The 14,308-nt window shown below is 35.7% G+C and overlaps 2 protein-coding genes across 3 annotated transcripts; one reads left to right on the top strand and one right to left on the bottom strand.

The window, feature by feature from the left end:
- Positions 5,850–8,449, top strand: LOC18611258. 2 transcript variants are annotated; one of them, XM_007047417.2, is made up of 3 exons: positions 5,850–6,292; positions 7,270–7,515; positions 7,617–8,449. In XM_007047417.2, exons 2-3 carry the CDS (start codon positions 7,435–7,437, stop codon positions 8,157–8,159), a joined length of 624 nt encoding a protein of 207 aa, XP_007047479.1. In that variant the 5' UTR covers positions 5,850–6,292; positions 7,270–7,434; the 3' UTR covers positions 8,160–8,449. The 2 variants fall into 2 exon arrangements, with proteins under 2 accessions (XP_007047479.1, XP_017973828.1); XM_018118339.1 differs by lacking the exon at positions 5,850–6,292 and having other exon boundaries at positions 7,270–7,517.
- Positions 9,869–13,259, bottom strand: LOC18611257 (BTB/POZ domain-containing protein At5g67385). Its single transcript, XM_018113832.1, has 5 exons — positions 12,952–13,259; positions 12,746–12,815; positions 11,856–12,470; positions 11,237–11,776; positions 9,869–10,651 (listed from the first exon to the last, which is right to left on the bottom strand). The coding sequence occupies exons 1-5, from the start codon at positions 13,050–13,052 to the stop codon at positions 10,106–10,108; spliced, it is 1,872 nt and encodes a 623-aa protein (XP_017969321.1). The 5' UTR covers positions 13,053–13,259; the 3' UTR covers positions 9,869–10,105.

Here is a 14,308-nt window from a genome sequence, read left to right as displayed (position 1 = left end):
GAAATTATGATTCAGTACTGAAAGTTCAACTCTGCTGTCCAATGATAATGCCTTGATTTTCTGCGGCAAAGGAACCTTGCGATACAGAGAGAATCTTCCTGTCAATTATGGGGTTTTTCCAAGGAATGAAGTAAATAAATTCTGACAGGAAAAAAATATGCCGTATAATTTGCTTCTATTCATCTTATTGACTTGAGTTTATAAAATTGAGGTTTGGTTAAGAAACCAGGCTAGAAGCATTTGATTTTAAAGCTCGTTACCTCCCAATGAAATGTAAAATGATAAAAGTTCAAGATTCAACTTTCCTCAGGATTCCTCTTCTGCAATTTGATATATCTTTCGATTTCTATTCCGAAAGGAAAGAATTCTATCTCAGGATTCTCTCAATCGTCTTTACCTCTCCACTTCCAAAAACAAAGACTCAGCATGTTTCCATCACCTATCGTTTTCAAGCTCGACTGGAGCCAGGACGATTGGATGAAATTAACCATAGAATTGTGGCTACTTTAACAGATGTGCCAAAGTCAATGAATGAAAGCAACCAAATGATGATATTGATTTTCTGGACTCCGTCTGCCAACCATATCCGGAAAAGGCCAAAACCAAAAGAAAGGATAGTGTGTTAGTACCCCTAGACTTGTAGATTTACACAGCCCACCTATTTGTTGTAGTTGGGCAATGAAGGATCCCCCCAGCCTGCATCAGTTTGGGTTAGGTTACCAATTCGGCCAGAAAAAGATGAGAAGCTGGGCTCAGATTTTGAGATCAAAACCCACCCACCAGTAAACCCAGAGTTACATATCATGCATTATACAAATATATCGAAACAATAAAGCATACCAATTCCTTCTTTCGATTCCCTTTTCTTCTAATTTTCTCTGCTCCCTGTTACATGATTGCGACCTCAATGTGTATATATATATATATATTTGGGCCACAAAAAGGGGTCCTACAATCGAATCTAAAATCCTCAAAAAAACAATGCAAAATGTTAAATTGCAGTCACAAACAGACGCGACCATATATGACTTTAAACAAGAAGAAATGTGTGGTTAAGCTGAACATGACAGAAAGTAGTGGATGGAGACAAAATATCCAAATTGATAATTTCTGCCCCATCCATTCCTCCTTAAAACAACAAAAACAAAATAGTAATAATAATAATAATAATAAAGTTGATAAGAAATTTGAGTCCACATTGTCCTCAGGCTAAGCTACTACATAAAAAGCCATTTGTACGATTCTTTTTGTGTGATGCAAGCGACTCTGCATGCCTTTTTTTTTTTTTATTGCATTATTACTTTTTTTTTTCTTGCACAATAATTATTATTTTTTGCTTCATTTAAGCAATAGTTTTAACATTTTTTCCTTTCCCAATTGTGGACCAGATAAGGGTGCTTTCAAGTGTATATATCTTGCTTGTTAGGTGAAGATGCTGTGTTGAATTTTTGGTAAAAAGTGAGAGTGTTGGAGGTGAAAGAAGAAAGTGTTTCCTCCTTTTATCAAGTAATTTGTTCAAACACTTCTCGATTGGTTTTGCTTTGCCCTTTTTTCATTGCTGCCTATGCCAAGGTGTTTTTTTTTTTCTTTTAATGTAATTAATGAATCCTGCAAGGATTCTTTCTTTGACCACTAAGACTACTTTTTGATTCATTTTCCATGATTCAATGGAACTCTTTGGTTCATGCAGCAAATTTTCTTTATTTGAATTTGTCTTTTGTAGCAAAATTGGATTCATCTTTTGAAACCACTAATGGGTGTGACTTAATATGAAGTTAATTAAAGCTTCTTCTCAAGGGTGTTTGGTGGACAAAAATTAAGTCCATGCCATTCGATGTTTTGCAAAAATATAGTATGGCTTGGTGATGATGATCACTGCCTTTTATTTAATATATTATTATTATTATTTTGTGGTTGAAATAATAGAGAATTCATGTATCATATACCTCTCAAACAGTGTGGCCTAGAGCTTAACTTTCTTATTTAACCTAATTTTAAAATAATAAAAAAAAAATATTATTACCCACTCAATTGGTTGAAGTGCATCAAATGATATGGCATAACACCTGTTACAGAATAGAAACTGGTCATGAGACAAAACTTGTTGGAAAAGATTGACACATACATGGTTTGTAATTAAAATAGATTCATATAATAAACCCAATTAATCAGATTTTTGCCTTGGTGGTGATGAAGACAAAGACCCTTTATAAACTTAAACGGCTCAACTTTATGCCTTTAATTTGTTTCAATTTCATGTCTTAATCCAAACCTTAAGTCACCGCTGGGGCTACCGTTTACTAAACATATATAAGGTTGATGATTTAATTATATTTACAAAAAAAGAAGATAAAATCTAGCTATATTTTTTCTTTATTATTATTCAGAAAAGAAATTCGAAACAATTTTTTTATGTAAGAGATATATGTTTTCATTTATCATTAAATCAAATATATATATAAATATGTATCTCGAGCTGCACAAAACCTAATTATTAATTTGGAAAATAGGTTCTAATTACTAGTTTCAGAACAATAATCTAGACAATGAAAAAAATTGAATAGTTAAATAAATAAAATAAGAGAATCTAGTATGCATGCATAGAGAAATGAAATAATTAGATGAACTTCATCAGACAAGCATTACATCATGAACATAGCTCCTGCAGTAGTGGAGGAAGTTAGGTATATATCTCTCCAAGTTTCAAGACAACACTACTTCAAATGCACATGATTCAATCTATAAATCTATTATCATAATTATGGGTGACATATCTTAGCTCATTTACTGTTCATGACAACCTACAAAAATTCTCTTAATTTTTTAAAAATTCTTTTATTATAATAAGATCTCGAGTTATACATAAAAATGATAATCTTTTATCTTATAAATTTCACTGTTCATATTAAGATTTTAAACTCGAAATTTTCAAAATGAAAACTCATACTACTTTAGCAACAAAATTTATGTTGCTCTCTGAATTTGCATAGAGTAGCCCCCCGACATGCCCCAAGTGGAAGTTGCGGTTAATTGAAAATTTAAAAGGTGAAGCATGGCGTGTTGTTCCACTGACTTACACTGCATATTCTTTTTCAACAACAAAGGGGGCAAGCAAATAAATAAATTGTTTGCATAATACCATTAAATAATGGGTAGATTCTCAGATTCCACCATCATTCATCATTATCTTTCTTATTAATTTAATGCTAATAATTCTGATTGATTAATACTTAGTTTTAATCTTTGTACTTACTCGTGATTATGAAAGCCAAACCCAATAATTCATGTTTCACAAAGATAGATGATCGTGACTCTTGATCTTCTCAATAGCTGACGATACGTTAGTTTTTTAATACGAAGAAAAGGGTCATGACATAGTCACGTCTCTTATTGGAATGTTAAATTAAAGATTTTTGCAAACTCATGATCCAATGTGTTATTATTAAGGAAGAATACTTCCCTTTTTTTTAAAAAAACTCTTTCTCTTCTTAATATTTTAAAACCATGATTAAGGACCTCAACAGTCCCCATAATTAATTCACTTTCGGCCTAATAATAAAATAACTTTTCAAACAAATCAACATTTACCAAAGATAAGTACAAGTTTAATCCGGATATAAGAAAATTTATAATTTACGGACATTTCCTTAATTAGAAAATGGGGGCAATGGGAAAGCCATTGGAGATCATATTTTCTTTGGCACCGTGCAGCTTATTGGTTTAGAAATGGATGTATCCGACAGGATGGGGTCATCGGACACACTCCGTTTCTCACGTTTTATGGCTTTGGTTTTCCCCTTAATTTCACTGTCATCAAATCAAATAGAATGTCAGGATAAAAGAAAACAAAAACGCTTATGCATGTTAGATAACTGATTGAATCCAAGAATATCAACACTTTTTGTTTGCAAAATGTTTCTATTCTTTGAATCAATGATGATTCCTCTTTTTCTGTTTAATTCCTTTTTTTTTTTTTTCAGATGCAAAAAGTCGTAAACGCAATAAAACCCCAAATTTCTGGCTATATATATATAGATCTTTCTTGATTAACAGCAGATGACACGTTTTCCTGAAATAGAGTTTAATATGGTGACTCAGATTTGGATGTGTCATATCTCATAAACCTAAGCTAAGCTCAAAGATCCAGGGAGGACATGCAGGAACAGAAATGGCAGCAAATCAGATTCCTAAGTGAGTCATGTTTTGAAATCGTGTAACACAAAGTGGCCTTTGGTGGTGTGGGGAACAACTAAAAAATGAAAAGAAAATGCCTGCAGTTGCATGTAACCTGTACCCTATCTCTCCCTGACTAAATTCTGTAGTACTGAGACTGTGATGAACTGAAAATTTTGACAATTCTTTTGTTTTTCTTTGCCTTTTCTTTTTCTTCTTTAATGTAGTAGGACTGTCGGAGTGATTATTATTATTATTTTTTTGTTGTAAAATTTCCTTTTCAAGGTGGGACCAAATGGCAACACGGGCCCTCTCCCCCCTTGGTTCAGCCTTTTCAGCAACCCCAATGGACCCACCGCCCCATACGGTTGCACCTCCCCTCACCGGCAACGCGTGCTTCCATGTCACTCTCTCAACCCTTCTCTCTCCAAAAGTTTTTATTTTTTTTATTTTTCCTTTTCTTGAACAAACTTTCTTGTATAATGCATAATTCATTATCACATTCCACAACTGAGTCAGAGAGAGAGAGAGAGAGAGCTTTTATAAAATGAGGCCAGCATGCATGTGATGATGTGATCAATATTTTTTTCCCTCATGATAAGAATGGGGGACATGGATTTCATTTTTGGTTACATTTGAAGGGTTTTTTTTTTTTTCTATTTTGGAAAAAAGCTACTGTTCTGATTGCTGCTGAGAACCAAATCCATTTATCTCCATTTATATGGTCCTGGATGATCCTCTTCCAGCCTGTACTATGTACAGCTATAACGTAACAGTGACAAATATATTTAATATATTTAGCTTTTTCCAAGTTCTATGAACTCATTTCTTTTTGCCCCATATAGAAGAAAGATAAAAGATCTATCCATAACCATTTGCCATAAAAATTATTATAAAAAGATTTATACAAGTACATTTAATGTGTACCATTTCTTTTTTTTTTTTTCCTTCTTGAGAATGGGGTCCAGTCATCTGGACCGTCCGATGGTTGATTGATTTCCCAACAACCCCCCTCACATGGCCAATAAACGGCTATAATCATTGTGTTGGGGTCTTTCATTGGTGTGGGGTGAAATAGAATCCAACAACTCAGATCCAATGATCCCATCTTTATTTATACCTATACCACAATTGCACAGATAAAATCCATGATCTTTCATGCCTCTGCCTCACCAATTCTTGTAACAATAATATAAAATGTAATAAGTTTCAAAGTCTTCAAGATTTGGCTTGCCTATTTTTCTATTTGGGATATATCTGATACATATATATATATATATATATATATATATAATTTAAGAATCAAGATCTTTAAGTTTCTGCACTGTTGGATTTGAGATCCTGTGGCCAGTCTTTAACTTTTGAGATAGGTTTTTTAAGAGGGTTACCCACTTATCGTACGGTAGGGATCTAATTGTCTGCGGGCCAGGAGACGCCACCTTAAGCTCCTTCATATCAGTTTCTACTAGCACAAAATATGTAAAAGAAATTTGTTAAGCATAATAATTGAGAGACAACTGTTACTAGGGATATAGAATTCTTGGGTGCATGTGATTCACCTTAGCAAGCTAAGCTGTTTATTTTGATGATTGTCTGGACAAGTGCTAGGGCCTTGTGATCCTCAAACCATTATAGAAATGTCGATATCCAGAATTAGAGTATATATCTATGCATATATATGTTTTGATTATTATTATATCTAATATTATATAAATGCATTGCTGGACCTGTCTGAGGCATCTCTTTCACAAAACTTAAACGGCATTGGCTAAGGGACTGGGATTTGTTTGGCATGCCTCAAACCCCAGATGCAGCAACCACTTTGGTTTCTGTGCGAAAGAGAGAATCTTAAATTCTTACTTCAGTTTTTTTATATTTTTTATTTAAACTTCTCTGCAGTATATACTGATGGGGAATGTGAGGGCAAGGTCGTCTTCGTTCTCTGTCAAACCAGGCTGTGGCTCTAGTTGAGGTTCGAGAGGAGAGTTAGTCGCTAGCTTTTCGCCTTTCTCCCCTTTCCTTGCAAACCACAGTTCCCTTTTCTTTTGCTTCTTTTCTTCTGCAACTAGTTTGCTACAAAAGGCTGAGATCTTCTTGCTCTTGATCAGTCTCTTAACAGGTCAGAATATATGCTCTCTTCAATTTCTTACCACCCTTTTTTCTTTTCTCATGCATGAATTCATTGCAAGAAGAGAATAAAAGAGAAGATTCAGAACATTAACTTTGATATAGTAGGGATTTCTTTAGAGGTTCAATTATCGTCGATGCATTTGGAATCTCACAGGTTCATACATCTCAAAAGGATTCTTTAAGAATTTCCATTCAACATGACAACCATCATCTTACTATACATAATCACCTGCGGCTTTCATATTTGCATGATGTTTTCTTCTTAAAGAACGGATTTTCTGAACTCCTTTTCTCTTCTCCAGTCATAGTATCTGCATATTCAAAACTTCTGATCTTAATTTGGATGCTTTAACTAAATTTCATATATATAGAATGTATTTAATTTCATTTAACAAATTGATATATATATATATATCTCAGAAAGCTAGAATTCATCAATGGAATCATGAATGTTTGGCTTGAATAAATTTAAAAAGGTAATATAGAATTCATCACTGGAATCAAATGGTATATGTCAGTGTTGAGTTAACCAGAAGATCCCTTTAGATGGAGGAAAATGTCGTTATAAAAAGGTAATGTAGGATTGGATAATTAAGAAGTATTTATTAACCAGAAAAGAAGTATTGAGATAATTAAGACTAATACCAAGAGGGAAAAAAAGATAAGTCCGGGGGGTGGAACATGTGGGAAAGAGCATTGAAGCCACATGTGATATATATGCTGTATGCACCATAGACAAGGCTGCATAATGAAAGATATTTTGTATGGAAGATTATCATTGTGGCCCAAAAACATGTGAACAAGCAGACAAATTATACTAAAAGTAGTTGATGTTATCATACTTTCATACTAGTGTTGGAAACATTAATGCCTTCATCCCTTTCAACTGTGAATGCAAACAATCCATCACCAATCAAAGGTTTCTCAGCTTTTTAATATTTTTGCAATTTTTCCCTCATTTAACAGGTGGAGTACTGAAAGGTGATTGGGCATCAGAGTAGATATGTGATCTGCTTTTTGAGCAAATTTATTGGAGAGAAAGGGATTGCCAATTTCAACTCTATTTATCCTTGGATATCTTGGGATATAACCAATTTTGCACATTGCACAGGCAACATTGATTGATTTCCGATGGAGAAGCTTCTTAGGCCGTACGATAAGGAGTGTATGAGGATGGCAATGTTAAAACATGAAGAAACATTCAAAGAGCAGGTGTATGCCCTTATCTCTTACTTTTTTTCTGCTATATTTATTTACTTTATCTTCATCTGTCATACAGTATTTGTTGTTCTAAACCTGAAGCAATATTTCAGGTCTACGAGCTCCATCGTCTATATCGAATCCAAAAGACATTGATGAAGAGCATTGAGAACGGCAGGCACAACGGAGGCTTCTTACAGAATGATCACCATGGAAATATGCATCAGAATTCAAGAATGAGACTTGACTTGGAACGTCCGGCTGAAGAATACAATATTGCAGAAGCAGATCATGGTAACCGAATGTTAGAGGTCATAGATGAGAGCGAGATTGAGCTGACGTTAGGGCCCACAAGGTACGTGCCGAGGAGGAAACATGGGACTCCTCCAACTTCGGATTCTGGACCAAGCTTCTCTTCTTCTTCCACTGAATCCAGTCATATGAACAGGACAAGTTCCATGACCAAACGGAAGACAAATACAACAACAGGAGAATTAAGTGGCCGTGATCAGCTGGGACTCTTCCAGGTCACTGACATGACATTGGGGTACCAAAGTGGAAGTAAAAACAATATTGATCTTGAAGAACAATTGAGACAGGAGAGGCTAAAACAGCCTCCTTGGCTTTATCAAGTTTTAAGTATGAATATAACTTGAAAAAAAAGAAAGAAAATATCTTGCAAGTCGATATGATTAGATTTTAGACTGCTTCTTATCGGCTAAGTTTCTGTGATTGATGTTTGTGTGGAAGTTTCTGCTTAGTTTTTTTTTAGCAAAATGGGTGATGGAGTCTTTTGTAAAGATCACTTGATTCCCTGACTTGCAAAACCCACTACTATACATATTGCCTTGATATTTTGTTGAGCTCAGCTTTTCAATCAGTCAATCCTTTCATGTCCCACTTTAGAAGACTTTAAGTACAAGCACAACTTTGTTGTTCTTTTTGATTTGATTAACCTTGCCATATAACCATTCTTTTAGTTTAAAATCTACAAGACTTTTTATGGTTTAACAAGACTATTCTCATCTGTAAAAGTTTGTCAAAGGGGACTTAGGTTGAAGGATGCAACATTTAAAAGTGCAAGTTTGATCCCAAAAAGAGATTTCTGGCACATTTCTGCAATTTTTTTTTCTTTGCAAACAGTTACTCTGTTCATATGTTCAGATTGAGTATTAGCAGATGGTATAACAGCATTAGTTCAGCATTGTTTTTGAAGAAAGGGAAAAGATACAACAAAGCAGGTCGTCAGGAGACCAAGTGAATCTCAAAAAAAAAAAAAAAAGCAGGCCGATGTCATATGGGGTTGTTGTGCTCTTGGAAACAGAGCTCCATACATGATTTCCCTGGAAGCATATTTGCCAAATTGCCATCATGGATCAAACCAGATTCCAGAAATCAGCATATGAAGCAAATTATTTACCTTCGAGATCAGTGAAAGAATTGTTTTGTGTTGAGTTCTATCCAATACTTATTATATTCCACACAGCACCTAAAATTCTATTAGCTTATTTTCTTTTCTTTTTTTCCTTTTACTATCTGGTATCTGGGGCAGCTGAAACTACTCTACAAGAATCAGGCCTGTCATGCAATGAACAATTATGCCTACCTACAGAAAGTCTGAAAAACATGAAATCTTGAATATTTGAGAACCATCTTTTAATGTCACTGATGTTTTGCCGCGGACAACATGTGCAACTGCTAGCCTGTCCCTTAAGCTACACTTGCTTTTCCAAAGTTCTTTATCCAAAAGGTGTCAATAATTTAGATACAGACCCCACACTCTGTATTGCCAGTACATATGGTCTGTCTTAGAATTGGGGTGAATTTAAGATGGTAATTTGTTTGAGTTCAAATGTCCTCAAAGAGGCAAACGATTTTCTCTTCTTTTCTTTTCTCCAGGAGACTTGTCAATACAACATGCTGTTTATTTTAAACCTCTTAGGCAGTATGAGTCTAGGGAGTATAAGTAGAAATAATATTGCCACATGCATTTTTCTTTGAGTTGCTTCCTTTGGATTAGGATTAGGAAAGACTGAATTCATAAAATTAAATTTCCCTAATTACTTGTATGTTTAAATCCTCTCTTTTTGTTCTTCTTGATATCCAGATGGAAAATATAATTATTTCTGAATCCCAACACCGAATTATATTTCAAACAGCTGAAAGCTTTTTGTGTTTTTGTACTTCAAAGCTTAATTAAGCTACAGCCACAGAGAAATGTCATTTTTCCCTTATCTATTTTCAAAACAGAAAAGAAATTTGGGAGAAGGGAAAATTTGAAGTCAGGATCTCCTTGGGAGAGAAGAGGCGACTGCTTTGACTATGCTATGTCTTCATCCCAGCTACATATAAGTAGCCTTTCAAGTGGCAAAAAACCTCCATGATTATACCACTTCCTATTACCATCCTTCGTATAATGTGCTTATCAAACATAAAGATGATATTATTTACAGGAACACCACACAAAAGGAGCAGATATAGAAGGGGTCCAAGAAATGACGCACCCCAAAGAAGGAAGAAAAAAAACAAAGGACAGCTATAAGTTTTCTCAAGCCTTAAAGCAACAAAGACACTAAGTACTGATAGAGACAACCCCCATGTGTCAAGATATGGAGTGCCGCCTATCTTTGCTGGGTCTTGTTCGACCTTTGGCACTGGAAGGTGAAACTCCATCAGAGCGCACAAAAGGATAAAGCCGTCCAAGTTTCTTAGAAACTGAATTCATGAATGATTTTCTTGGCAAAGGCGGCTTATCAGATGATGGCAGAATAATTCCCATAGGACTGCTTACTGCTGATTTAACTGATGATGATTTTTCTATTTCTTTCAATCTCATTTTCATTTTCACCAGCTCTAGTTTCAGGTCCTCATTCTCTCTTTTTAAGCTCGAAAGTTCATCTGAAACTGGGTGGATATCTGCGGTGTATAAATTCACTCTGGAAGAAATGGCAGGGGAATCTCCACTTGAGATGCTTCCGTTCATGACATCTCGAAGGCGTTGTTGCTCATAGTAAAGTACTTGAACCACGGTCTGGACCGGAAGACGGTCGTTCTGAGCAGCATGAGCACAGGCCTCCCGAGAGAGTTTCTGGCAATCCATCAAGCTGCAAACTTTCTTCCTCTCCAAGTCAGATATAGTGGGGTGAGCCTGTCAATTATTATCAAAAGGTGGAAAAAAATAAAGCATTCCATAAAGCAATCCAAGAGAACTATTTAGCGAGAAAGAGATAGTAGAGAACTATTCATCCATGTAAAGAAGGGAAAAGCAAGGGAAGCTAAAGAGTGCCATTGATACTTCCAACAGTGACAAAGCAGTTTCACTTGTGGATCAAAAAGTTCTTTAACATTGCCAATCATATTGGAAATTTTAGAATCTTGCTAGTAATATATCTTGTATGAGAATGCTACAAAATCATTACTTCCGGATGCGTTCAAAGTCTTGAAATAGCTAGCATGGTAAACTTAGGCATTACAGGGTTGCACTAAGGCAATTTAGAATATGCAAAGAACTTGCTTTAAAATATACGAAGCATGTTTTTCAGAAACAGGTGATAATTTGAAAAATTACAAATATTTGCCATATAAAGTATGAATAGTGGTGGAAAATGGTATTCTTTTAAGTATTCATACAAGCTTAGCATGCATAATAACTAACTAATCATAGTTATGAATAAGTACGAAGTTGCAGCAGATTTTTAAGATGAGGATAATTACTATGTAAAAGAGAATGTACCTTGAGGTAGATATCTATGGCTCTATACATCCCATCCTCTGTTACCCTCGATTGTTCTGGAATGAGTTCAGCGAGGCCAATGAATTTTGAGACAGATAGATTGCGGTCAGAGGCTATCTCAGCTAGATAGCTCTCCATTAGCTTTCCCACCCTTTCCATATCACTTGGTGGAGGAGAAATATACTCATCTTCTTCTTTGTAGCCAAAATGGGTCCCTTCAGTTTCATATTCTAGGTAATTCATCATGATCCGCTGTACCGTGTCTACATCAAACAAAGTATCCCCAGTAAAAGAATAGGAGGGAATCAAGAGATCATCCAAAACAGCCTGTCCTAATTGCAAGGCCATCCTTTTCTCTAAATCAAGTCGACAAGCAACAGTTGTTTCGAGGTATATTGCTGCACGAAGCAGCACAGATAGAAAGCTTACAGACATAGCATTTTTCTCCCTTGGCAGAAGACTCACAATGGTTTCTAAGACAACCCTCTTCTCATGTTCTTGTCGTGGCTCAATTTTCTTCCTCCCCTTTCCAAATATTTCCTGCATGAAAAAGGAGTCCGCGGTTTAGACATTAAGCATATCAGGTAAACAAGTCAATTTTGTTGGTATGGGGTCTCACCAAACCTCTAAGAGCTTTCTGTGCATAAAGCATAAGCACAGGACCAAGAGCATATTGTTTAAACCCTCTTGCTATCATTGCAACCAGAACCCTTTGGAAGATGTCAATTCTAAGAACAGCTAAATCTTCAGCCCACCAGTCAACAATAGGTTTCGAGTTAGAAATTGTTGAAGAAATTGCACTCTCATTGCCACTCTCGGACCTGCCAGACATACAAAACTGGCTCTCTTTGCAAGCTAAATATGCTATCGCATCTATGCACCGGCTCACCAATTTAACTTTCTCTGCAAGGGGGAGTAGGTTTTCTGACGTATGTAACACAGAAACTGCTCCTGCTAGACTCTTAAGTGCCACTTCATTCAAGTAGGCTTCGGTTCTTCCCACAAGGTTTCCAACCGCATAGTCCTCAGTCATCTCAAGATACTCTGCCGCACATCGTAGCATGGCAATGTTTTCTGTGCTTATCTCAAAATTTATCCCATAACAGAATTTAGCTGCAAGTTCAAATGAATCTGCTCCACCCGGAACATCAGGAATTTCTATGACTGAAACATCAGCATCATTGGATTCTGATACCACTTTCCTTATGAATCCACACTTAGAGACTAAGGGAAACTGCAATTGAAGTAGAAAATAAGTTTCAAAATTACACAACTCTGTCATTAACAAAACTAGAACTAGATGCTAAATTCCTGCTGCTTCTCTACGTTGGTTTGTTTTGTGGATACATGGTAGATTCAGTTGAGCCTCTACGTTTCCCCAGACATATAGAATGGCTTTAAATGCTATTTAAATATACCACATGTTATGGCTGTTAGTTATTCTCTTGAATAGCAATGGAATGATACGTTTCAAAAGGAACATAGGAATTTGAAGCACTTGAATTCTACCTTGTGCAGTGAAAAAGAAGCTCCCCCAACTTGAACAGTGACATCACTGGGAATCTCCTGAGAGAAAATCCTGGAAAAAGAATCAAGTTATCAACTTCAGTGTCCTTATCTTTTTCGTTTTATTTCTTTTTCCTATCTGAAAAGCAATTTAAGGAGTCAGTTACAAAAATGAATCCCTGCTTATAAAACAAAGGTTCTAATCATACCACTCGCTGGTTCTCTTCATGGCTGTGGACAGAAGCTCCTTCTTTTTAGAGGACATGTTAAGACTGGAGGGTGCAGTTTCCTCCTGATCAAGATCCACCATGGCAGAGACTGAAGGAATTTTATCATGATCATGTCTACATCTCCATCACATCATAGATAATGAGGCCTAGGAAGAGAGGAATTCAGAATACGGAGCTTATAATTTACAAGGCTGTGGTGAAGCAAGAGAACATGTCATTTCCAGTACTGTTTTGTTTCTTTTGGCCTTGTTTTCAAATGTTAAATGAGAAGCTGAAACTTCAAAAAATTGTTAAGGAAAATAGAAGCTCAAGCTCAAGTTCCCATCTCCCTAATAACTGGATTATCCAACTTCAGCCTTACAAACAATCATCAGAATTGGTGAATTCCCGAAATTAGGCCTCCCAAGAAAACTAGAGGATATTCTGTAAGGTTTACAACATTTAAAATGAATGGCATTTTGGGTATTAAAGGAATGAAAATGAGGTGAATATAAGAAGATAGATGAAGATAATAGTGTGTGGTGTGGGTTTAGGGAATTTGGTTGAAGAGATGAGATGGCTTCGTGTTCCTTGGCGGCTAACGGTGGAAGCTTCCACGTGGGAAATATTCCCATCCACAAAAGTTTCTCTGTTGATCTTCATTTTACATTAAAACGCAGCATTCAAAACCTAACCTGTTTAGCTCAAAGGGGAAATGGAGTGAAAAAGAAGATACCCAGTTTTCCCTGTCTAAATTGGAATTGCTTAATTAGGTCTTTATCTCAATTTAGATGGCGCTCATGATTATGAGCAACCATGGTAATTAATGTTATAGTTGGAAAAAAGTTGTTAATCATGAAATTTTGAGTTTAACTATCTGCTTCACATGCTTCTTTACATTGTAATAATAGGAACATTATGGACAGAACATTGTTCCAGCCTTCCAGGCAGCTTTTCAAGGCGTCGGATCGACACTCACAGTTTAACCCTGCAGTAATTGGGGAACACATCTGCATACATGTGAGTGACAACTTGTTCCCCATACATTTCACTTTCCAATGTCTCCAATCACCACTAGTATGAAATTGAAGGTATAGCTGAGAAGATGAACGGGAAAGTGCTTGAAAATTAAAAGTATACATGAAATTAGATTTGGCAATTCATGTTAACGTGTCGTAAAATTATCAAACACAATTAAACACGAAACACGTTAAGGTTAAATACGAACACGACACGATTAACATTCGTATTTTAAATTTGAAATACGTACACGTACATATTTAATACACGTGTAACACGATACGACACGATTAACACGTTTATTAAACGTGTTAATATACGATACGACACGATTAAT

This window comes from Theobroma cacao, chromosome 1 (genome assembly GCF_000208745.1).
Source record: "Theobroma cacao cultivar B97-61/B2 chromosome 1, Criollo_cocoa_genome_V2, whole genome shotgun sequence".
NCBI lineage: Eukaryota > Viridiplantae > Streptophyta > Magnoliopsida > Malvales > Malvaceae > Theobroma > Theobroma cacao.
This window is presented reverse-complemented; position numbering and strand designations above follow the sequence as displayed.

What these genes read in the sequence shown, in the direction of transcription:
- LOC18611258 (XM_007047417.2), top strand. Translation starts at nt 7,435, where the DNA reads ATGGAGAAGCTTCTTAGGCCGTACGATAAGGAGTGTATGAGGATGGCA. An exon ending in AAGAAACATTCAAAGAGCAG is followed by an intron (nt 7,516 to 7,616) that starts GTGTATGCCCTT and finishes GCAATATTTCAG; the next exon opens with GTCTACGAGCTCCATCGTCT.
- LOC18611257 (XM_018113832.1), bottom strand. Translation starts at nt 13,052, where the DNA reads ATGGTGGATCTTGATCAGGAGGAAACTGCACCCTCCAGTCTTAACATG. An exon ending in CTTCTTTTTCACTGCACAAG is followed by an intron (nt 12,471 to 12,745) that starts GTAGAATTCAAG and finishes CTTCAATTGCAG; the next exon opens with TTTCCCTTAGTCTCTAAGTG. An exon ending in AGAAAGCTCTTAGAGGTTTG is followed by an intron (nt 11,777 to 11,855) that starts GTGAGACCCCAT and finishes TTTTTCATGCAG; the next exon opens with GAAATATTTGGAAAGGGGAG.